Consider the following 23,166-nt stretch of genomic DNA (forward strand, 5'->3'; position numbering starts at 1 on the left):
TTCTGAGATGAAATAATCATTAGAAAAAAAAAACAATTATTTTAGCATAATGTGAAATTTATGATTTTTCCGATAGAAAAATATTATAAAAATTATGTATTGGTTATCTTTGCGAAACTTTTTTTTTATTACTTCAAAGATCGTTTTAGATGATTAACGCTAACCGCGACTTAATTGGATCTTTTGCCTCCTTCGGCTCGGTTTGCCTCTTTTGCCTCAGTTTCCGATAGGAAATAAAGAGTTGATCAAACCCCAATTAAGTGTAATTAATTTTTACGAGAGCGTGAATTTATATGATCGTTACAATTGACATTTATTATCTATGATAATGGAAACGCGACAATTTGCCGCGTGTGTCTGTAACATGGAAATTTGAACTTTCGGAAATTATGTCGAGAGTCCATTCCGGACTCTCGTCAAGCAGATCAACCGAAAGGAGAGCCACGACCGTTCGTTTGACAGTCGTTGGCTAACTCGGTCGCATCTCGATGATCACAATATATGTATATATATGTATATATAGAGCGTACATTATTCATATATATCATCTCGCGCCGAGAAAGGGTGAAAGAAAACGGGTGCGAACGAAAGACGAGTTTTTTTGAAATAAATAACATAACGAGAGGGAGCGACGAAGTAAGTGGACTAGTTAACACACCAGCGTCGCACACGACACTTTCTCCTGCTCTCTTTCTTTCTCTCTCTCTCTCTCTCTCTCCTCTTTCCCTTTTTCTAACACACGTTAACACACACGTGCACACATGCGCGCAGACACACGCACAAAATACGATCTCTCGGTTTTTTCTCCCCCCCCCCCTTTTCTGCGTGTTGTCGCATTTTTTTAGCAATTACAGTTAGCGTTCGCTGGATTGGTCGGCTGATCGGTGAGTCGCTGGCCCTTAGTCTGACCCATACCGCCCGACCCCATCAGGCTCGGATCATTGTCCAGAGATTCGCTCATCTTGTCGCATATTATGTCCACCAGCTGCTCGAACACCGCCTGCCGAAACGAGAGAGAAAGAGGATCGATCATCTATGTGACCTCGCGACATCGACGGGATCGATATGCCTCGCGTTCGCATTCACTTCGAAACACAATAGAGCGAGATTGGAAACGTGTCAGAGATTGGAAACGAGGTCTAAAAACTCTTGCGAATTCTTATATTGCCTTTAGTGTATAGATTTGTGCATAGATATGAAATAAGTAAAAAAAATTAGCTCTCTTTCTTGATGAACAGACAGATTTGGAATGAAATTAACATTTTAAAGCAAAACTTCTACAAAATATAATACTATGCTACCTTTTAAAAATTTTATTATGAATATTTGAGTTGTTTAATTAAACTTATTAATGTCATTAATTAGATAATTACTAATTGGACAATAGTTATGACTATTTATATAACTTTATGCGAATAGGAAGGCAATAAAAATTTCAAGAAACACCTCCTGCATACATATGTAATCTTAATTTAATTTATCAATATTTTTAGAAATACGAAATGTATATTTTTTATTTATCAAAAGCTGATCGATCGGAGGTTAACGAATTCACGTACCTTGACGTTGATGTTCTCTTTGGCCGAGGTCTCGAAGAATCGAACCCCTAACTGCTCCGCCAACTGTTTTCCCCTCTCGGTGCTGATCACCCTTTCCTCTTCCATGTCGCACTTGTTGCCCACGAGAATCACTTGGGCGTTGTCCCACGAGTAGTTCTTTATTTGCGTGACCCAATCCTGGACTGAATTAAAGGACTCCTCGTTTGTGATGTCGTACATTAAGATGAAACCCATCGCGCCTCTGTAGTAGGCCGTCGTGATCGTCCTGTATCTTTCCTGACCCGCCGTGTCCTGCGAAAGGAGGAATGATTGATAAGCGCCCCAATTTTATATTATAAATGGATATAGTCACGCACACGGAGCGTTGCTCCTGCATACAGCGATATTTTTCTCATAAAATTATTTTATAAGACGGATATTGTTAAAATATCAATTGTAAGAAATAACCCGAAATGTCTACTCGTTTTACTGACAGGCCTCTATTTTAATACATATATGAATATTGAAAAGTCCATGTTGATATATTACAGCGCATAGCGGCTGCTTTTCGTCAGGAAATTATATTACACGTGCATAATACATCGACTGTATACTGACCCAGATTTGTAACTTGACCCTTTTGTCGTGTCTGAAGACGGTCTTCACCTTAAAGTCGATCCCTACCGTTGACACGAAAGCTGAAGTAAAAGAATCGTCCGCGTATCGAAAGAGGAAGGAGGTCTTGCCGACGGACGAGTTGCCGATTATCAGCAGCTTGAACATGTAATCGAAGTTTTGATCCGCGGCATCTCTGCCATCCTGACGCGCCATCTGCGAAGGGATTTATTCGTGTTAGCTTAAATTATGAATTCAAATTTTTATATTTTTAGATCTGCAGATAAAAAGAATTCATGAATAAAGAAAAATTATAACTGAAAGGATTTTTATTAATTTTTGAATTTAATACCTAAGAGAAAATTCAATTAAAACTAAGTAAAATTAATGTTAAATATTAAAATTAAATTTATCATAATAAAATCTAAGAGAAAATTCAATTAAGACTAAGTGAAATTAATGTTAAATATTAAAATTAAATTTATCATAATAAAATCTAAGAGAAAATTCAATTAAGACTGAATAAAATTAATGCTAAATATTAAATTAAATTAGCATTTTTTTTTTCAAATAATACAGAATTTAAATGATTAAGAATTAGAGAAATTACGAAAGTAATATATTATACATGTTTCGTAATGTTTCTTAATACTTTATGAATCGGCGGAATGAAAGGAAGGGAAGAACACGAGACTTGTGTATCGTGATTGGCTTTACACACACGTGCTGTGCACGTAATGAAACTGCTCGATATGGGACGAGATGAACAAAAGGAAGGCGCTCGATTGGTGCAGTAGTTGAGCTTACTACTGATGCGAAATTCATCACGGTTTATCGGATCGCTTGGTCACGTTCACGAAAACGTTGGATAAAAATATCGAAAAGTTTGAAGCTCGCGCGGGGGAAATTCGGCTGTACTCTCCGGTATCTCGCAGAGGGTCAGTTTTGGAATCAATTCAACGATACCAATAAAAAGTATTGTAGCTTCAAAACTGAAACTTTTCCAGGGGAATTGTTTGTCGAACAGTTTTTCTTCCTAAAAGTTTCTCTTTTGTGAGTTTATAACAGAAACGAAATATCAGATAAATAAAAAACTGTGGTAGATTCGAGTTACAATACTTTTTTGGATCGTGTTACTGTGACGAAGCAGAATTGTGAACTGTATGTAATTGAAAACGCTCGAAAATGCAGTCGCAATATGTACTTTTTACAGGTATCGCCGAATCATAAATGGTTTGAAGAACTTTAAAAGGCATTTAAAATCTTTTCTGAATGATTAAAAGTCTTTTTTGGTCTTTTTTAAAGGCTTTAAATCCCAGAATGTGTTATAATATCTTTGATTCTCAATTTTAAGAAAACGTAATAAACTTTTTGACGGGGATACAAAAAAAAATGGAATTTTATTAGCGTTTCATAGCTCTTTCGGTCGGTCGGTCAACTTCGCGCTCTATCATATACTCTCATAAATCTCTCAAAGTGAAATTACAAGCGGAAAATTCAATTAAATCACTCGATTATGGAATTTATATATCGTCAATGTTATCGCGCATATGAATCTCAGTTGTGAAGTCCATTGAATTTTCTCGCGCGCTTTCTCCCTTCGTTAAGTCTCCCTTCGCTCGACGAAAGCGGCAACTCGTGCCGACGGATACTCAGTGTCGAGTCGATATTCCGATACCGGATTATTCCTCTGCGAGGTAATCTCCACGATGGACAGCATCCGGGCCATCCGCGTGCGTAGCTCGAAAACGGAATCCTTAACCGGCGCGTGGGACGCGTTCTCGCACCTCCTCGACATCGTCAAACGTCTCATGCGACACCCAATCGATTTCTTTTATCTCGTCACTCTTCCCTTACTATACAGCTTTTGATCACTTCCCGAGATCGATTTCTGTGTGTCTCCGCCCTAGTTTTTTTCATTAACTGCAAATTATTAGTCATTTTACTTCAGTCATCTCTATAGTCTCGTTCTGTTGTTTGCAATTCATTTACCGTTGTATTAATCGCTTCTCATTAGCTAAGAACTCATCAACCGCTAGTCTCTCTCTCTAATCTTGTTCAAAGAATTGTTTCATTAAGCGTTTAACAGTTTGTGTTTCGGTTCAGAATTATTAAATAATGAATGCTAAATGTTTGTTTGTCACTCCGCTTTGCTTTAATCTTCCTTCCGGGTCAGCAGATGTTTATCGCCGGTGCGATTATTGTCGATTGTTGTCGACCACTTTTTTTGGACATTCACTGTTTCTTCCATCTTGGCACGAAATGCAATAACATATTGCCTCTCCGTTCACTTGACGCGTTTAATTAATTGACCGAGAGAAATTTGAGGACGTGTAGAGGAATGGTAAAGGAATTACTGTGAGATGCACGCGATATGCCTCGGTAAACAGCATCGCGAAATTATTCGAGCTTGGCTCGAATAGCGAGACTGGCCCCGAATGGATAACGACGTGGCGACATTCGCGGTTCTTTCTTCCGTTTCTCGTTGCACTGTATTGCTTCCGCACGCACGACGTGTCGACGACGATAATCGGACCTGCTGCGAGCGATAGTCTGCGGTTCGCACAGGTGCGTATAACAGAGTTCGTGTTGCCTTGGCTTACTCCTGTTGTTTGACTGTTCAGTGTTGCGTTAAGTAAATAAATTCTGATCTATATATTATCTGTGGAATTTTTTCAAGAACTCTAAACGAACACATGTACTTGTTTTATATGCGTATATTTCATATATTAAGTAACGTTGATATTTTTTCTTAATTAGATAAAGGTATTAAAATAAAAATTTACTCGAATTTATATCGAATTTACGTTCTGCTAGAGATCAATTTAGGGAATTATTGAATTTCTAATAGTCTGTAATTATTTTAGAAAACTATTTAACTTCTTGTTAAGGGAAATTCAATTTCAGGTCAGAATAAAGATATTCTGAATATTATTACATTATTGAAACATATTAGATTTAAAGCAACAACTTAATTATGTTGAAGACTATCAAGGAAAACGTTGATATCTTATATTCTATAAAAATAACATATATAAAAAATAACGAACGTGCATGTTTCGTAAAATTTTTAAATGTATACGCGATATAACATTTTTACTTTACAATATTTCTCGGCGTTCTTCTCGGAACTCGCGCGTGCTAAATGATGTGTTACGAAAATAGTCTAAACCTTTACAAGAAGAGGGAAATTTCATTTTAACAAAATAGCATCTAATCTATTCAGCGTGACAGTAATTAACGGAGGTATCACCTTTCGTCGCAGTTTGTCCTCTCTCTCTCTCTCTCTCTCTCTTTTCTCTCTTTCTTTCTCTCTCTCGTCGCAAAAATAACCATCCTCGCGATTAAATGCAAAAGAAGAAATTTCTTGTAGTTCATCGATTACCGAACTCGTCAAAAGTAACGTGGCTATACTCGCGGTTGGAAATAAATCGGTGGATCGAGAGCTATAAATACTCGCTTACACGAATGTAAAACCGAGGGCGAGCCGAGGGACTTTTAGATCCGGTAGCAGGTTCCTATCGATTTCGCGCTTGATTCGCCATACAAAACTTCAAAAGTAAAAAAAAAATATACGACCTCTGCACTTTTGCCGACAAAAACCCATAGAGATCTTTACACAAAGTTTACACAAAGTTCTATTATGAAAGAGAATGAAGAACATCTTTGAGGACAAAATCGATTCGATTTAAAGTTTGATTGAATTTGAGATTTTTTTTTCTTAATGAAAATTTTGATAGAAGTTTCTCATCTTCCTTCATGATTTTTCAATTTAGACCGTTTGATATCTTAGAAAATGTTATTTAAAACTTAACTGCAATGAATTTCTTTTTAAAAGAGCAGTTTCATTAAAACTGAGTTTTGTATTTAATTTTTTTCACCAAATTTAATATTATTTGACACTTGAAAATTTCGCTTACATATGACTGAAACATTATTAGCATCTCGACATTCTCGATAAGGAGGAACTCGAAGCACAGATGACTCGCGGGGGGGATTCTCGTGTGTCTTCAGAGCGTTGCGCGTATATATGCGCATATATATATATTACTGCACGGAGTTGTGAACGCGTTAAACGGACACAATCAAGACAACATGACCGCGACAATTACACAGAGAGCACTGCATGTAATTATTTTGCGAGGAGGCGTAAAAGGGAGAGGATAAAATCTCATCCGGAAGATTGCGTCACGCACTCACACACGCTCCGAGCGCGTATTACACGTACGGCACGGTTAAAGGAAAAAGTAGGACAAGGTTTTCCGTGTGCGATAACGATATCGGCGCCGTATGTCATGTCAACGTTAACAACGGTCGGTTCTCGTAAAAAAAAAGGAGAAAAGTGCAGGTACCGCGCGCTACCACCTGCGAGCATTGTTGTACAGTGTTACGACGATTTCCGTGACGGATGGTGGAAGGTAATTGAGTGTCTCGGTGGACAGATGATGATTGAGGCGACGCGCGTTCTACGGAGGTCAAGTAGATACGGAAATCGATGGCACGATGACGACGACGACGACGACGACGGCGGCGGCGGCGACGACGGGACAAGTCCATTTCTTCTTGGCAACTTCGTGGCAACTTCGTTTTCGCTCGAAATTACAGTTTCAGTTATATCAATTTTGCAGGAATACATCGCGGTTGGTAGCATGGTGTATTTCACTGGGGTCGGGATCTTTACTCGATATCCTACTTCTGGTTGGTTGAGTCCCAGATTTTACCGAGTATTTTCGTTTAAAGGCTCATTGAAATCCGCGCTAATATACCGTAAGATACGATAACATATGATAACTATAGTGAGATGCATGATGGAACGTAGTTTAACAGTAATAATAAATAAGATTTGAAATTGGAATTTACATGGAGTCGGATTTGAGGATGGAAAGAAGGGGAATCTCCTTTGATCTCTCTTCTCTGCTCTCGTGTACGACTTGCAACAACTCGATTCGAGGCGAGGATCGGATCGCAACTGTCGCGCCTTCCGACAGTTGATGCGTAATCGTCCGATCCGTCGGCCACGCTCGATTCCATTGATTTCCAACGGCGCGGCGGCGAGGGAGCAAATATTTTCGGAGGCAAATCGATTGTCGTACCCCCCCCCTCGATCGCCCGCCCGCCCACGCTCTCTTCCGTGCTCTCGCACTCTCGCCCGTCCCGTAGTTACGTAGTTTCGATTTCAGTGCATCCGTAGAATGAACGGCGACGGAAGATGGAGCCTCCGTTTACGTCAGAGGCACGCGCGTTAGCGTATAAAGAAGCGAAGTCTTTGAACAGCCGCCCGGCGCGGCGCGACGCGGCGGCGCGCCTACGAGTCGGGCGCGAGTAATTAATCCCTTCGAGACGTTCAGCTGACTATGGTCGCGATGGCTTTCCACCCTGTCAGATCATTAGGGTCGATCCCTTCGACAAATTAGCAACTTGGTACAGTTAAACTTCGATAACTGTTAAAATAATTAGAAGGTAGAAGGGTGATCTAATTGAGATACAAGCTTAAATTTAATTTATACAAAAAATAAGATAAAACATCTTATATAACGCGTGATGACCACATATTTTGATAGATTTGTGTAAAATTATTGTGTAAAATAGCATTTTACTTTAATTTATGAATTTACTATTCGTCTAAAGACAAGCTAAGCTTTAAATTTATACTGATTAGTTATGGTGTTCTTAACACTAGGAAAAGATTAATAATTATTCGCTCGCGAGGAAGATCTAGGAAAATCACTCCGAAAGTTATCGCGCCCGATTATACGGAGGGCTGATACACTCAGCTGGGTGTTGCACGACAGCGAGCTAACTTATCGGCCTGCTCCTCTATTTTTCGCCTCTTAAGCTTCCGACGATTAATGAAAAAAGTCGCGCGAAAGATATTCACGATGCAGGACGGAAATCTTAGGCGCCGTGGATGAACAATGCGGGGCGGAGGTGACGTGAAACGGATAAATGGTCGAACGAGGAATTGATCGGAAGAGGCCGGAGCGTGGTCGCCTACGTCACAACGACTCTACGGTGTCGCATGAAACGCAGAAAGTGAGCCCGAGTGAATGAAAGGCCAGGCGATCGTGCCCGCAGTTTTGACGGCTGGCATGAAAGCGGGAAGGAGAGAACGGGAGAGAGGAGGACTTTATCGCCGCTTATATATTGGGCCAGGCTTTTCACAAGCTGTGGGATAACACACGAACAAGAAAGACTTGGACGATTAAAAAAAATATAGAGGAAAAAAGAAAGAGAGGAGGACAGGCACAAAATAGACAGGTGATGACGTTCCAATCTGCGTACTCTTTTGCATTTTTACGTAAAATTAAAAGAAGAAAGGGCGAATATGAGACAAATATTCAGAAACGGGGAAATAATTTAAAATGACAGAGAGATAGGCAGAGGCCACGCGAGAGACCAGGAGAGCGTGAGAGAAAGGGAGAGCACAGGAGCAAGAGAAAGAGAGAGAGAGAGAGAGGTAGATGAAGAGAAATCAATAAGCAAGCTATCGACGCGTTTACTTTCCGCGAGGAAAGCCTCTTTCGCGAAGTTCCTGAGTTTCCTATAACGATTCGCGAACGACGGGGTGAGTGAGGCCACGAGGTGTCACCTGGAAGAGTCACTCCCTGGGGATGGGGAAGGAGGCTGTCTCTCCCCTTGCGAACGACGGATCGCTCCTCGCTGTGGTGTGGATCGGTCGACGTGGGAAAATCCCCGCACGGATTTTTCGCCGTCGGCTGTTCTCGGCTGCGACGTGAGAGATGAGCGACGACGAAACGGTGAGATGCACCACGCGCTGCGCTGCGCTCGGCTGCCGATCGATTAATATTTAACGCACGAGGGGGATCCGCGAGGGAGGGGGACGTGTGACGACGGGGGCGGCCAAGCGCGGGGGATACTATCCCTCTCTCGTTGTGGACAACGCCGCTCTCGCGAGGTCTCGCACCACCGACCAAGCACTGACGGGCACACGACAGGGGGAGTTTATTTCGTAACAGCGAATATACGGAGACTGGACTGCCCGATCTCGTTGAGGCGTCTCGCGCACCGTTAGACCACCCGCTTGGCTATAGCTAAAATATCGACCATTTCGTACGACCCCCGCCCGACGTCGGCCCGATCCGGGGGGGAAAGTTCCGCGCCTGCGCCACCAGCCAACCCCGACTGACATCAATATAATCGTGAATAGAAAGCACACGCTCGCCGGGGGAGAGAGAGAACACTTGTTGATCCGGGGGATGCCCCGTGGATATCTCGCCTCGAATGACTTTCAGCGACTTCCAGTCCGCTCGATTCTGCGCGAAATTTCGCAAATTGATCGCGGCGCCAATGATTATTACGTCAGTTTCTTCAGATATTTTTTTTCCAACTGAAGAAAATCTCTCAATTTTAATTGAGATTTTGTACGTACAGATATTCTATAGTTAAAAAGCTTTAAAAAAATCTATTCAATGTTACCCAACATTGGCAAACATGAACTCGAAGAGATTTTTTTAAATTTTTAATCTGTGAGAGATTGTGTTTTTAATCTATATCTTTATCTTTTCCTTTCAATCTGTTATTTAAAAAAATTTGTTATCATAAAGAAAAAAGTGAAGGACTTAATAGATGATCGATAGCCTTTGGTTTCAGATCAAACAGTTAGATGATTTGATGAATTTTTGTAGATATTTGATAATTTAATCCGATAATTTTCAGAAAATTTATTTCATATCAAAAATTTTAATCAAGTTAAATGCTTTTTCTTTTTCTCTTTTTGGAAAAAGAATATTAATTTAATGTTTTAATTAAATATATGTAAAAAATTAATAATTATCAAAAAGGGAAGAATTACAATTATCGTTAAAAAAACTTGATTTTAAATTAAAGCATTTTATTATTAAAATTTCATGTGGGCAGTGAATTTCTTTCGTTTTTTCTCTCATATATTTAATGTGAAATTCATATGAATAATCAACCTGTGTCTCTTAAATACAAAAGACTACGTGTTCCATCTATAGTAAAATTGAAGAACCACGAGCTTTCCTATATTTCTGTCGGCTGGCAAGTCTTTTCATGATTGCCAATATTGATTTAAATTGATACAACGCTTCAATTCTTAGATGGCTATAATTACGGAATTATCGATTAATTTATGCTCCCGCAGGGATGACTGATTCGCACAGTCATTTGGGCTTAACGAATTCACGGATCCTACTCAATACACTGCAAGCACTACATTTACATACCATTTACACACATCCATGTACTCATGTATTTTTATTATTTTTAATTTAATGAAGTAAATACATAATAATTAAGCAACATATCGAACATTTAAAAATTATTAAGAAGAAATAATAATTTATAACGTAGATTATATATAAATTCTTTATTATATTTTACATATTACCCAAAGAGAGGAACCGAATTGTAAAATGTAAAGTCTAATATATACATTTTCATTTGTTTAAAATTTTTGATCAAGAATGTATAAATCATTTAGGAAGCGATACTCAAATTTACTTATAAAACTATGATGGTATCTGTCGTGTACGATTTTACGCTTTATCAAAAATATATATTCTACATTTATTAGAATTAAAAATTATTGCATCATCACAGAGAAGAATGATATATGCGACAGTATTCGTTAATATATTAAAGCTTAATTCTATAGCCCTTATATATTCTCGATTTTATTTTATTAAATCTACGTAAATACAGCCAATCGCAATAAAAAAAATGCGAAAGTAAAATACATATAAAAGCTTCTCTAAAAATATAAAAGCAATAACGAAGAATCTTAAATCAACAAAACAAGCCTGTCGAGTATTCTGCTAATCTTTAAAAACTTATTTTTTAATCATTTTTTTCCCGTTTTTTTTTATTTAATTTTATTTATATGGCAAAATTGATATTTTGGGAATAAAAACTAATTGCAAGACCGATTTAGAATCGAGAAATCAGCTTCTCCGTTTCTAATTAAAGATTAGACAGCAGTAATATCAGTTGTGATACCAGTGGCGCTTTATGGCAACCGCGTCTCTCTTTTAAATAATATAAAATAATAAATAGAAATATTATTTCCTAACGTATTGGTTCTTTATTAATCTCTTCCCGGAAATTTTCCTGGAAAATCTCATTTGATTTACTGCTTGCGGTCTTGTTCTTCCCCCTTGCGTTGAATAGACGATCAAATACGAACGTCAATCAAATAATCTCCATCTCGATCGATTATGCTTTTCATTGCGTGTTGCCTTGTGTCAATTACGAAATCCAGTTTTTTTTTATGCGATAAGTCTTTTCCTCCGACATCGCATTAAGTGGCAGAGTAAACAGCGCTGTCACACGCACTTAATTGTATACTGCTGCCGGAATTATATACGTAAACAGACCGCAAGTATAAATATTACCGCAATTACATAGCTCCATTAAAAAAAAAGTGTAGTTATAGTACCTTGCAAGCATGTAAATGTATAGAGAACTGTGTAATTCCCTCGGCATAATTTAAAATGTAACATGTCATATCATAACATGTTATATATGGAATACTCGAGATAATTTTTTATCGCGCAAAGAGAGCTCGAAATGCAATAGTTAATAATGGCGGTGGTTTAACACGCGAAGCTTCCAGCCGATTTTCGATTCACAATTTACTCTCGGTGCTCTCGTCGTACACGATCGCCGGATTCGTGACCGCCCATTTCTCTTTGGTGGCCTGCTGCTCCTTCCGCGGCCGATCCTTCAGATTCTGTATGCCGGCGTAATGCTCCTCGATTTCTCGCAAGGTCCTACCCTCGGTCTCGGGCAATATCACGTACAGCAGACACAGGCCGACGAGATTGATGAGCGAGTAGAAGAAATTCGTGCCGGGCAGTGACATGCTGTTCATCATGTAGAGGAAGGTTTTGTTCGCGATCGACGCCAAAATGTAGGCGATCATGCCGGCCGCGCCGGTCGCGCTGCTGCGTACCTGATGACAAATTCGAAATCGTTTTGAAAACACGAAGAATAAATGTATAAATATAAAAAGAAGAAAATTTTTTAAGCATTTCAATAATAATGCAGTTTCCGTTTTTCGAAAAATCGATCGACTTGTCGTAATAACGGCGAATACAACTTTTGCCATATTGATACAAATGTCGCAGAAAGAGTTTTATAAGAAGAATACAGAAGGAAACCTGACAGGTACAAAAAATATTGATCTGTATTTTAAAGCAAAAAATTTTAGATTAATAGAAGATACGTAGTTTGGCGATTAAGTTCGTAAACAAAATTTAAATGAGCTCAAGAGATTGAGACCAAAGGAGAGAATATCGTGTAGAATACACGCACTTTCGGGGGGAAAACCTCGCCCGCGAGGATCCAAGGCAGCGTCCTGATGCCCATGCTTGCCATGAAAGCGGCGCCTATCATGAAGGTAGTCGGTATCCAGCTGTACCTGACCCCGTCCAAGATACCCGCGTCGTTCAGATAGCCGTAGACGGCGGTGGTGAGGAAGCACAAACCGGTACCGCCGACCGACAGGAAGGTCAGCCTGCGTTTCCCTATGAGGTGGATCGTCAGCACGCAGAGCGTGATGCCGATCAACTGGGCGACGCCCAGGAACACCGTGGCCGTGTACTTGTCGATCGGCGCGTTCAGCTTGGCGAATATCACGACGGCGAAGGTCTGCAGGGTCGTCAGGCCGCCGAAGTTACTGATGAAGAAGCCTGCGCTGACCAGAATGAAAGGCAGGTAGAATGTTCGTTTCGTATAGGCTCGCCAGACCTCCTCCTTGTCGGAGTCGGCGTTATCGGTCGGCTTCTGAATCGCCACGCGCAGCGCCTCGAATTCATTGTGCACCTGCGACGGACCCACCCAGCCCCGCAGCCAACCAAGCGCGCGTTTAGATTCCTTCAGACGACCCTTAACTGGAAGGGATCAATTTTCCGCATCATTTGCAGTAACAGTTACAGTAAATGAATATTTCGATTGACGACCACCTACCGGCGAGCCAGTGCGGGCTCTCGGGCACCAAGCACAGAGCGAGGAAGCAGAGAACCGGATAAATCAGATTGATCAACGCCACCGTTCGCCAGTGGACCAAACTGCCGCTCAGCATTTGCGTGAAGACACCCAGGATCACCGCCATCGAGGAAGTCGCGGAGAGCATCCCGCGTAGGTAGGGCTGCGTCACCTCGGCGACGTATGTTATAACCGGGCCCTCGAGGAGGCCGCCCGTCAGGCCCGTCATCGCGAGCGCCGCGAGCAGCATCCCGGGATTGGTTGCGTAGTAAAAGATTAGCCAGGCCAACACGAACGGTATATTCGCCAGCATCATCGTTCGTTTCCTGCCTAGATATTGCGACAGCGGTCCGCTGGCCAAGCAGCCGATCGGCACGAGGAATAAATTCAGGCTGCCTGGAAAAGGATATTTTAACAATGAAGACAATGCAGATAACGATAATTATCGATATAGATGCAATAAAACTATTATCTGAAATCCAGTTAAACTATAAACTATATATAATAAATTGATAATTAAAAGTAATAATTTAAATAATAATATTAAGGTAATTTATAATACGGCGAATATTACAACTTTTGCCATAAAATTTGATCGATACAAACTTAAGTGTCACGGAAAGAGTTTTATAAGAAGAATGTAGGAGATCTGACAGAAAAATTCTATCCATTTTAAAGCAAAATTTTTTAATAAGATTTTTTAATAAGATAATTCTATGTCGCATTCTCTTAACGCGCTATATTTATAAATGATCCATGTTTATTTACTGATCCATGTTAATTCCTCTAGCGTGACTTTGATGTCCGCATCCTCCTTCTGCAACGCTGGGATAAGAATAGTTGAAAATCCCAAGGTTGTACCGAAAGTAATTAAGAGCAAATTTTTAGCGCTGACTGCGCAACACTGTGGTACTGCTTGTCGAAGTTTGGAAATATACACTTCCTCCGTGACTGATGTTTTGTCATCGTTCCTACAATAGCAGAGAAAAAATACTTATACAGGCTACGTTTTATTGCAAGCGCAACGATGAATTTAATGCTTGACCCTTTTAACGCTTTACGTTAAATATATTAAATATACATTATAACTAAAAATAAAATTAATAAATATTAAAATCTCTTTTTTTCTATACGTATTAAATTATTAATTAATAATTATTACTTTAATTTTTTGTAATGTATTTAACTTAAATATTTTTATTATATATTTTTCTCTTGTGCAAAATGTTTTAAATTCTTTCTTAAATTCTTTTATAAATGCCGATTTTAAGTGTTATACTATAACTATATAATTAATAAGAATTTTTATATATAGCAGACAAAACATATAGTTAGCCCATTAATTATTTAGGATATTCCATTATCATTATTATATTTAAAGTGAATTATGAAATAAGAAATATACATTGTATTATTAACAGAAAATATCTGCTCCTAATTCTTATAGTAAATGACTAATCAAACCGATTATCGCGCGCGAGATCAAGGAGATCGTATTATAATAATAGATTTGTTTCTTGGAGGAAGATTAATAACCGCAAAAAGAACATAGTAATCATGCTGATTCATAAAAGATTAATATAATTTTGCAAATATTAATTCCATCGTATTGTTTATTAATGCGCATTAAATTTATTAATGGGACATTTGATGTAATCCTACTTTTGACAGAAATGGACAAGTGTCCGTCTTAAATAACATCTTCTAGAACTAGTAGCTATTTGATGCATTTGTAGACCTTGAGAATTACTATGCTCGACACATCTTCAAAGGCCTACATGCACTACATTGAATTCTCAATCAGTCAAATGAAGGGTCTTAAATGGATTGTGGACAAGGTGGAAGGAGTTCCACATATTCGTGATACGTGAATAATTTTTCTCATTTAGAGGACGATTAAACGCACGTTTCATAATCAAATGAACAGGGAAAAAAAAATATAAATTTTTTTAACTTGTTACAAATATTACTATTAAAATATAGTATTATCATTTAGGGCACTTATTAAATCTAACTAAAAAGTTTATATTTTAAAAATATATAATTTATAAATTATTTAAGAGAATATCTAATTTTAATATAAATAAAGATAAGATAATATCACGTAGAATACAACGTGTATCTACTAATATAAATCAATATAAAATGAAAGTAGGACATTTATGCACTGAAGGAAAGTATACACGAGTTCAATGAAACGCAATTCTTCCACATCATTAAAGCATAATCGGCGATCCATTTACAAGACCTTTCACTTGACGTAATCATTTTGCTTTCGGCAACAATTTATCCGGCTTATAGATTCAGTTTTCAAGTGCCAATAGCCTGTTTTCTCGAGCCACGCATTAAAATATCTGAATAATTTTGTCATACAAATGCCACATAAATATTTTTTATTGTAATTAATGAAGTTTATGAAAAAGTTTCGTAAATAAATTAAAAACGAAAAATTCGTCAATAATTTTTTCGCTAGAAGATATCTCGAGGATTGACTTTCTTTCTATTTATTATTCTACGAAAAAAATAGAGAATTTAGAATCTTCTATAAAATATAAAAATGATTAGAAAGCTACTCAAATGAATTGGAACAGAATATCCTTAAAACTGTACATGAAAAGAAATTAAAAGGAAATTCGTTCTTCGTACGTTGATGAGATTAAAATAATTTCACGATCCCGTAAGAATGTTTGCGACAGGAGAAAGAGAGAAAGAACCGGTTTGCGATGATCCACATATATTGTATTGCGCAAACGTGCGAGAAGGCGCGCAATTACATAAGCGCAATGGTTAGGTTGAGGCGCCTTTTGTGTTGAATCGGTGCCGGTTTAAAATCGTTACAACGAGCATTACGCGAAACGCCGGCGAACAATGCGAACGATTAGTATGAATGAGTTATTTACGCGAGGTCGCGGTTAGACGAATGTAGATGCATTTTTTAACGTTCCCCAGCTCGTATCTCACGGAAATAAGTCCGTGTTTCACCTTATATCGTCGTTTTTTTCTCATTTTATGCTCGGCGGCGAATCCGCAGGCTCGCGAATACCGATGCGTTGGCATCGCGGGCTTTGGGCCAAAGTGTGTCGCTCACTAAGTACGCGCCGTTCTCTCATTCTGAATGAAACGAGCCCAGCGATGATGTAACATCTCCAATCATGTAACGCAATCCCCTTTTCCACCTGCTCGGTCGCACAAATGTATCCATTGCCCTTTCCCACGTAATAAGAATTCTCGTATACCCTTCACATTTTTTTTTAGTTATAGCACCGGAAAGTACGAAGACGCGTACAGACTCGCAGAATACGTTTGAAAATACTCAGACAATACTTGCAAATATTCTTCTAATATAATTTCTAATTTTTAAAAATAATTGTTGCTATTTTTTTACTATATATAATTATATTATAATAATAATTGAAGTTGCAGAGATGATTGACGTCAAGAATTAAAAAGTCATTTAGAATTAAAGACGACTTTTTAATTCTTTAAGTCAATCATCACTGCAACTTTAATTATTATTATGCCTTTATGATCTTAAATTTAAATTTTGTTTCTTTGAAAAATAAAAACGTAGATAGGATTAAAAAAAAACAGATTCGTCATCTAAGTTATGAAATTGTCGACTGAAAATACCGCTTATCGTGTTGAATTGTGCCTGTCGAAGGACTTATTACTAATCTGTACTTAGCGATGTTTACGTTTGTAATCAAACCCTGATGTGATTTTGATTATGCATGAAATATGCCGGCCGAATGTCCTTCGCATGCTTGTAACATGCGTCGAGTTTAATGCCATTCCGCTTCTGTGGGACATTTATTGCCCTAAAGCCATTAATTATATGAGATTTTATCAAAAGATTATAAGGACTCGCTACGTGGATCGCTCGAGTCTCGGTAAGTGACTTAATCTGTCACTATTTTGCGATTTATTTTATCGCGACAAAGAATATCAAGATATAATAGAACGCCTGTTAGTTCGAAGTTCCATTATTTGAATGAGCCACTATCCGGATGCTCTATTATTCGAATGTTTGCATAATGTTTACTTTTAAAGGATAGAAACGTATTCTTTTTATTTCGAAATGTTTGTCGGCATCGAGCAAATTACGCGAAAACTCGCTCATATCCCTTACGTCATTTCATTAATTCGGTCGGCTCTATTGTATTTTCAGAAATTCTATATATGTATTATGCAACGTGCTACGTCCCTTTTTTTCCACTGGAAAAATTCTGCGAGATTTGAACGATCTACGAGTGAGATTTACATGAATATTCATAAAATACGTGAGAAATACGTGGTGAATATTTTGCTCCGCGTCCTTCTTCTCGCAGATAACATCGTCGTGATGTTTCTACTATACATTTCCAGCTGTATTGCAGCCTGTCAATTAATTTCTTAAAAACGGAGAAGCGCCGTGAAATATCATAGTCGAGTGAAGATATTATCTTAGATCACCGCGCCGATTACTACCGTCATTACGCATTACGTGTCGTTACGTGTCGCACAGTGGCCAAGCTGTAAGTCTGCAAAAGTGCGGTTTTCCGGGATATCTGAACGCGCTGGGTCAAGGCTTTCCACGACGTTAGTCGCCTCGCCGCCTCGCCGTTTCGGCGGCTCGTAGTGCGATATTGCTAAAGCGATTATTATATTAATGAGCTTTCTCAGTCTCTCTCGCCGTACATCTAATCGTATGCAAAGCTAGCTCCGTCTCGCAGGGGGCTTTGATTGACGCGCAGGATGTTAATTAATTGCACGAAGGCGGCATTAATACAATACGATTGTCGGTCGGTGACCCATTCGTAAATATAGGGGATTACAGCAGTCTGCTGTATATTTTTATATTACTTAACAGCAATTGTCGTTAGGATAATTAGTCTCGAATTTTTAGTCTTTGGAATTAATGGCTTTTGATTCGCGATGCATCGCGCCCGAGTTAAAATCTGTAGTTGAAAAAATAAGATTTTAAAAATATTTGTATATTCACGGATTTTACGTTATCTCTGTTCATATAGAAAGCTGCATAGAAAGTAAATCTAAAAACACTTTTTTGCAATAGATCTCGAATTATCGATTGAATCCAATATAATCTAGATCGATTTCAAACACTATTGAGATTTGGTAATAGTATCTGGACTCAACTGAACGGCTCGTGTATCTATAGACAGGGCGTCTGTCGCTGTCACGCGTACACGTGGCACGAGACGCGCGATCACATCTCTCTTTGACCTCTCTGATCTCTCAACGAGACGCGATTTATACATATATTTGCATCTCTATCCCGGATTTTAATTTACATCTTTATTATCTAATCCTATATCGATCTGTAATAAGTGAACTGCGTTTTGCTTATCGGTCATCGCGATTGGAACTTAACAATGTAAAATCAGCGGATGAAATCCGAGATCTTCGGAAACTTAGAATCTCAAACAGAACGAGGAAAATGCACCGACACTTTTGGTATTTTGCAAAGCTTCCTTAATTAGGAAATATTCTTCTCTATGAGATATATATATGGCAGCTGTATCGAATTGAAAAGAATATCTTTTATTTTTATTTCCTTTCTTTAATCGCAAAATTTATGAGAATAATGCCTGACGATCGAGCCATATGCGGCCTTTGTTCGTATGCTAAATATATAATATGTGGATTATATAAGCAACCGCGACACGCATAATAATTTAGGTGTCGTGAGAACGAAAAAGACAGAGTTTGTTGGGGATGATGAAGCAGCTGACAATTCAATAATATCTTACTTCCTGTAATTTTCTTAATGTCCTGCAGTTTCACCTCAGTCTGCAAGTTTAGGTATATTTGTCAAATGAGTTTAGAATACCGTCTTTGTTCTGACGTAAAAAAACACAGATAAAGAAGTATATAAAGTTTATCACACAAGCGTACAGTGTAAACTCAATCTTGGAGCATCCATAAAAGTTAATAAGCGGATGTTAACTTGATTACTATATGTATCGGACTTATGAAGTCTCGACAACTGTTTGCTTTTAATTTTTTGCCATTTTTGTTAATATTTTATGTATATAAATTTGTTTTTTTACTCTTTTTATCAATTAATTGTGGATTAATTAATAAAAGATATTGGAACATTTATCTGATGGATAAAATTACACTTAAACTGTCTTTCGAATGAAATTGGTAACTGGATTACAAATAAAATGAATAATATTCAGCAAACATAAATTTAACTGTTACATCAGGACTTTCCAAACTTTTGTGGAACGCGACCCACTTGAAAATGGCAAACACTTGCGATCCATACTTTGGAAATTCCTATGCTATAGCATGTACGTAAACAAACATACGCACGTTTTTCATTTATATTCGGCGTAATTTTTCTGGGTAACAATTGTCGTGGCTATCACATCGCCGTGATACATCGCGATCACGGAACAACGAATTCCACTATAAATTGTCAATTTAAATCAACATATCAAATTTTGACGTGCGTCTACGAAAATTTGTTAATCAAATGTAGGATGATAAAAGCTACTTATCGCTCATTAGCCTTGTTGCTACGTCGTACTTAATTCGTTCGATAAAGAGAAACGATTGTGCGGCCGAATACACGTATTCGGTCTCGCGGAAACTCGTGAAATTATGTCATTGACGCGGTTTTTTACTGCAGTCCCCTAAGGTTCTTCTGAAAACCAATTAGATGCGGCACCGACACCTTGGACATTATATATTTTTAATTCTTTAGATCCGTCACCTGAAGGCCGATGCATTCACGTGTGTGTGTGTGTGTGTGTGTATGTGTGCTCGCGCTCGTGATCGCGGCTCGGCATCGCCATGAAAGTCGGTAAACCATAGTTTTGAGTAATGAACTCTCGGGCTCTCGGGTTTGTTTTCGTTTGCATAGCATTAGCGTCGAGTTCCTTCAATACATCCGGAATATTTGCATTAAAACTGTCATGTAATGCAAATGCGATATGAATAAGATCGACCTATTTAGCTATGAGCATCAATTTGATGTGCTATAAATTATAAGAGGCTACCTGATATATTGACTGACTCTGACAGTATCGCTGGGAATATATCGTTTAAAAAAAAAAAAGAAACATTGTATTGGATTAAGTGACATAAATTTATACATAGTTTTTTTAAATTAAAGGAATAATAATGGAGTTTTACCAAAAAAAAATCTCTTACGATTACCGATACTTCCTTGCAAAACGTTTTTACATAATTGAATGCTTGATATGAAAAAGACTCATTAAGCGCTATATTCCTCCAATTATTTACCGTTGAACAAAGTTCCATAAGCCAAGGCCGATAAAAAAAAGGATTGCAAGTGCTATTTATAGGAATCTCTTGAATTTGCGTGACCAGTAATAAAGTGCCCCATCCCTTCTATGTATGTATCTTTAATTTATACTACAGGTACATACTTTTACGAATAAATTTATTGTTTAAAAAATTTATATTTTTATGTAGATTCCCATTCTAGACACTTGCAGTTTTTTTCTTTAGAGAAAAATCTCTGATTTACTTCACATTGATCTTAAAATATTTATAACCAGAAGAAAAAGCTTTATAATGTTATATCGCGGATAAAAAAGGAAACATAATTTTCACCCGGGATATCCGGCGAATCGTTGAAAAGTAAATTAAGAAAAAATAGAACAAACCTCTTTCCATTCTCCACGCGCTCAGAAGCTGCCATTTCGGTCGGACCGGCTCGTGGCTCAATTTTTCCGTCTTCACGCATACCGACTGTCTTGCACATCGAAGGACGATGCAGCCGATACGTTGATGATGGCCTTCTTTCGTAGTAAAACAATATACAGTCAGATTCCTGCGCGATCGCGAAGATGCGAAGCCGTAATTACGGTCCTCCACCATTTGTTCCCAGCGTACGATCGGCTGAAGCTCGCTTACTGGCTAACAGGTGAGTAGATGCGCGACAAGTCGCAAGCGGATCTTTCTTTTTTACAAATTATTACGACAGCGGATGTTCATAGCAAGTTTAGCGATGTTCGGCTCGTCGCCCAGCCTTGGCATTCGCATTTGCATTAATTGATAAGCGTGTCATTTTGAAAAATATACATAGAAGCGATGAATACAGTTATCTGGCATCTGAGATATGCTAAAGGCGAATGCAAATGAGTATAGTTAAAAAAGACCGATAGAAATTTATACTACAGGTACAATGCTTGAAATAAAATATTGACGTTAAGGACGTGATATGTACGAGACTGTCAACACGTGTATAATTAATGATTTATTGATTACTTCATTGCATTCAATTTACTTTACTTAGTTATTCACGATTGAAATACAATAAGTGACTCAATCATGAAAAAAAGTTGATTTACAGAGTTTCCCGTGACAAGTTTCATTTATAAATTCCTCATGCAATTCAAAGTACATATTTTTTCTCAATAAATACACATATTAAAATAATTCTTAAATTATTAAATAATTATTATGAAAAAAATTATTAAAAATGAATGGTTTTTGTGCCAATTTTTCTTAACGGTAAACTTTTATTCCTCATTTAATATCAAGTGAAACTTAGTTTATTGGAACTTTAATTAAAAGCTTAATCATTAAGTTAAAAATTACGAAGTTTTGCAAAAAGATGGAAATCCCAGTCAAAGTTCTGCCGAAGAAAAATTGATTACAAGCACCACGGAAAGTTCGCAAATGAAGTTTGTCCGCAACACCCTGTATATGAAGGCACCAGTGAATTCGCATAAAAAAATTAATGAATTAATGCATTAAGTGTCCGACCAAAAAGGAATGAATTTCTCTCAATCAATTTCTCGAATCAGGTTTTTTCCGACTATTTTTTACTTGAGATCAGTCCCGTTGCACTCACCTGATCGGGAATCGCAGGCGTCTCGTAGGCAGAAGCGATCGACGATCCTCCCGTAATTTTTCTTCTGCGGAAAGTCGATCAGCTTTGTCTTAATCAAACCGGAAACGGCTTCTTCTTGATAGGACGACGTTCTTCGTCAGATATAAAACGTTTTGTGGGATTCAAAAATTAAATTAAATGGAATAATTTAACGAATTATCGCATCCAAATCGTTCCCACGGACTCGATTACGTGTTACGATATTTCTTATTTTATTCTTTGTTTATCAGATGCAAAAGTAATAACTGCAGGAATTTTCCATTTTGTTACATGTTTAAACGCAAATTGAATTGCTCTTGCATGTATATGATGTTCGCCATTATTCTTTACTGCCTGCGCTAATATTTCAATATTTACCGACTTATTTGCTTGCTTCGCCTTGATCGCCTTTATTTTCTTTTTCCGTCGGAAAGAAACTTTATGGTTCGTTAGAAATCCTTGTGGACCATTCTTGTGGGGCCATAAAACGGAACAGAAAATTGCCACTTTCAATTTCGTGTCTTTTCTAGCTCGACGACTTTGATGTATAATGCTATTAAAAAGATATTATTGTCACAAGGGAATTATAAAAGATCTTTTTCATAAAATCAATTTGTAATTGTACAGTTTGCTCTTGAACGAAGCAATCGACTCGTTTAATGAGTTCTCAGCGAGTTTCCAATTATGTCAGACATTGAATTGTATCTCTCTATATCTTTCCTGAATTTGTGCAAAAATTTTTTCAATCGAACGTCACACTTTCTTCTATTTCCACACACGTTTGCTCATTTATCAAAATCTTCTTACTCAACGTTTTTCGCAATGGCAAGCTGTAAAAGTATCTCCCAATTTCTTCTCCCTTTTCTAACAGTACAGAAGCAAGTCTCTCTTACATTTTTTTCTCGGCCAATCCCCGGATCGCAAGGAAGAGAAAGAGGAAGAAAGAAGAAATGCACGGGGGAGGTCTCGTTGCGGAGGTGATTTAGTATTCGCTTCTCTGTCGCGACAGAGATCTCCGGAATAGAACCACGAGGAGAAATCGCGAAGTAGAAAGCGTTAGAGAGCCCGGGTAGAGGATTGCCGGTTTACATTAGATCGGGCCGCCGCGACAGACTAAACGTCGCGCGGCGCGAAAGCCACGAGCTAGCTGCACTTTCGATTTTGAGCTCCCTCCTTCGACACCTGATGCCTTCC

General features: G+C 38.1%; 2 protein-coding genes across 7 annotated transcripts; both read right to left on the reverse strand.

Annotated features, from left to right (window-relative positions):
* Window positions 1-583: 583 nt before the first annotated feature.
* Window positions 584-8,831, reverse strand: LOC105454919 (ras-related protein Rab-3). Of its 6 annotated transcripts, XM_011697894.1 has the most exons (5): window positions 4,146-4,718; window positions 3,832-4,076; window positions 2,157-2,369; window positions 1,560-1,850; window positions 584-1,000 (listed from the first exon to the last, which is right to left on the reverse strand). In XM_011697894.1, the coding sequence occupies exons 2-5, from the start codon at window positions 3,964-3,966 to the stop codon at window positions 842-844; spliced, it is 798 nt and encodes a 265-aa protein (XP_011696196.1). In that variant the 5' UTR covers window positions 3,967-4,076; window positions 4,146-4,718; the 3' UTR covers window positions 584-841. The 6 variants fall into 6 exon arrangements, with proteins under 6 accessions (XP_011696196.1, XP_011696200.1, XP_011696201.1 ...); XM_011697898.1 differs by lacking the exons at window positions 3,832-4,076; window positions 4,146-4,718 and adding an exon at window positions 8,743-8,831; XM_011697899.1 differs by lacking the exons at window positions 3,832-4,076; window positions 4,146-4,718 and adding an exon at window positions 7,014-7,118.
* Window positions 8,832-10,528: 1,697 nt separating this feature from the next.
* LOC105454921 (facilitated trehalose transporter Tret1) lies at window positions 10,529-23,166 on the reverse strand. Its single transcript, XM_011697900.1, has 5 exons — window positions 20,762-23,166; window positions 13,890-14,092; window positions 13,104-13,517; window positions 12,450-13,027; window positions 10,529-12,087 (listed from the first exon to the last, which is right to left on the reverse strand). Exons 1-5 carry the CDS (start codon window positions 20,857-20,859, stop codon window positions 11,761-11,763), a joined length of 1,620 nt encoding a protein of 539 aa, XP_011696202.1. The 5' UTR covers window positions 20,860-23,166; the 3' UTR covers window positions 10,529-11,760.

The sequence above is a fragment of the Wasmannia auropunctata genome, unplaced genomic scaffold (assembly GCF_000956235.1).
Source record: "Wasmannia auropunctata unplaced genomic scaffold, wasmannia.A_1.0 LD335972.1, whole genome shotgun sequence".
Classification (NCBI taxonomy): Eukaryota; Metazoa; Arthropoda; class Insecta; order Hymenoptera; family Formicidae; genus Wasmannia; species Wasmannia auropunctata.

Bases quoted from the DNA above. Each gene is read 5' to 3' on its own strand.
- LOC105454919 (XM_011697894.1), bottom strand. From the start codon at position 3,966: ATGAGACGTTTGACGATGTCGAGGAGGTGCGAGAACGCGTCCCACGCG. The intron at 2,370-3,831 runs GTATCGGAATAT...ATCCCTTCGCAG, and splicing joins CCTCGCAGAGGAATAATCCG to ATGGCGCGTCAGGATGGCAG. The intron at 1,851-2,156 runs GTCAGTATACAG...CTCCTTTCGCAG, and splicing joins GGGTCAAGTTACAAATCTGG to GACACGGCGGGTCAGGAAAG.
- LOC105454921 (XM_011697900.1), bottom strand. From the start codon at position 20,859: ATGTGCAAGACAGTCGGTATGCGTGAAGACGGAAAAATTGAGCCACGA. The intron at 13,518-13,889 runs GTAAATAAACAT...ATCCTTTTCCAG, and splicing joins AGAGGAATTAACATGGATCA to GCAGCCTGAATTTATTCCTC. The intron at 13,028-13,103 runs GTAGGTGGTCGT...GATCCCTTCCAG, and splicing joins GAGCCCGCACTGGCTCGCCG to TTAAGGGTCGTCTGAAGGAA.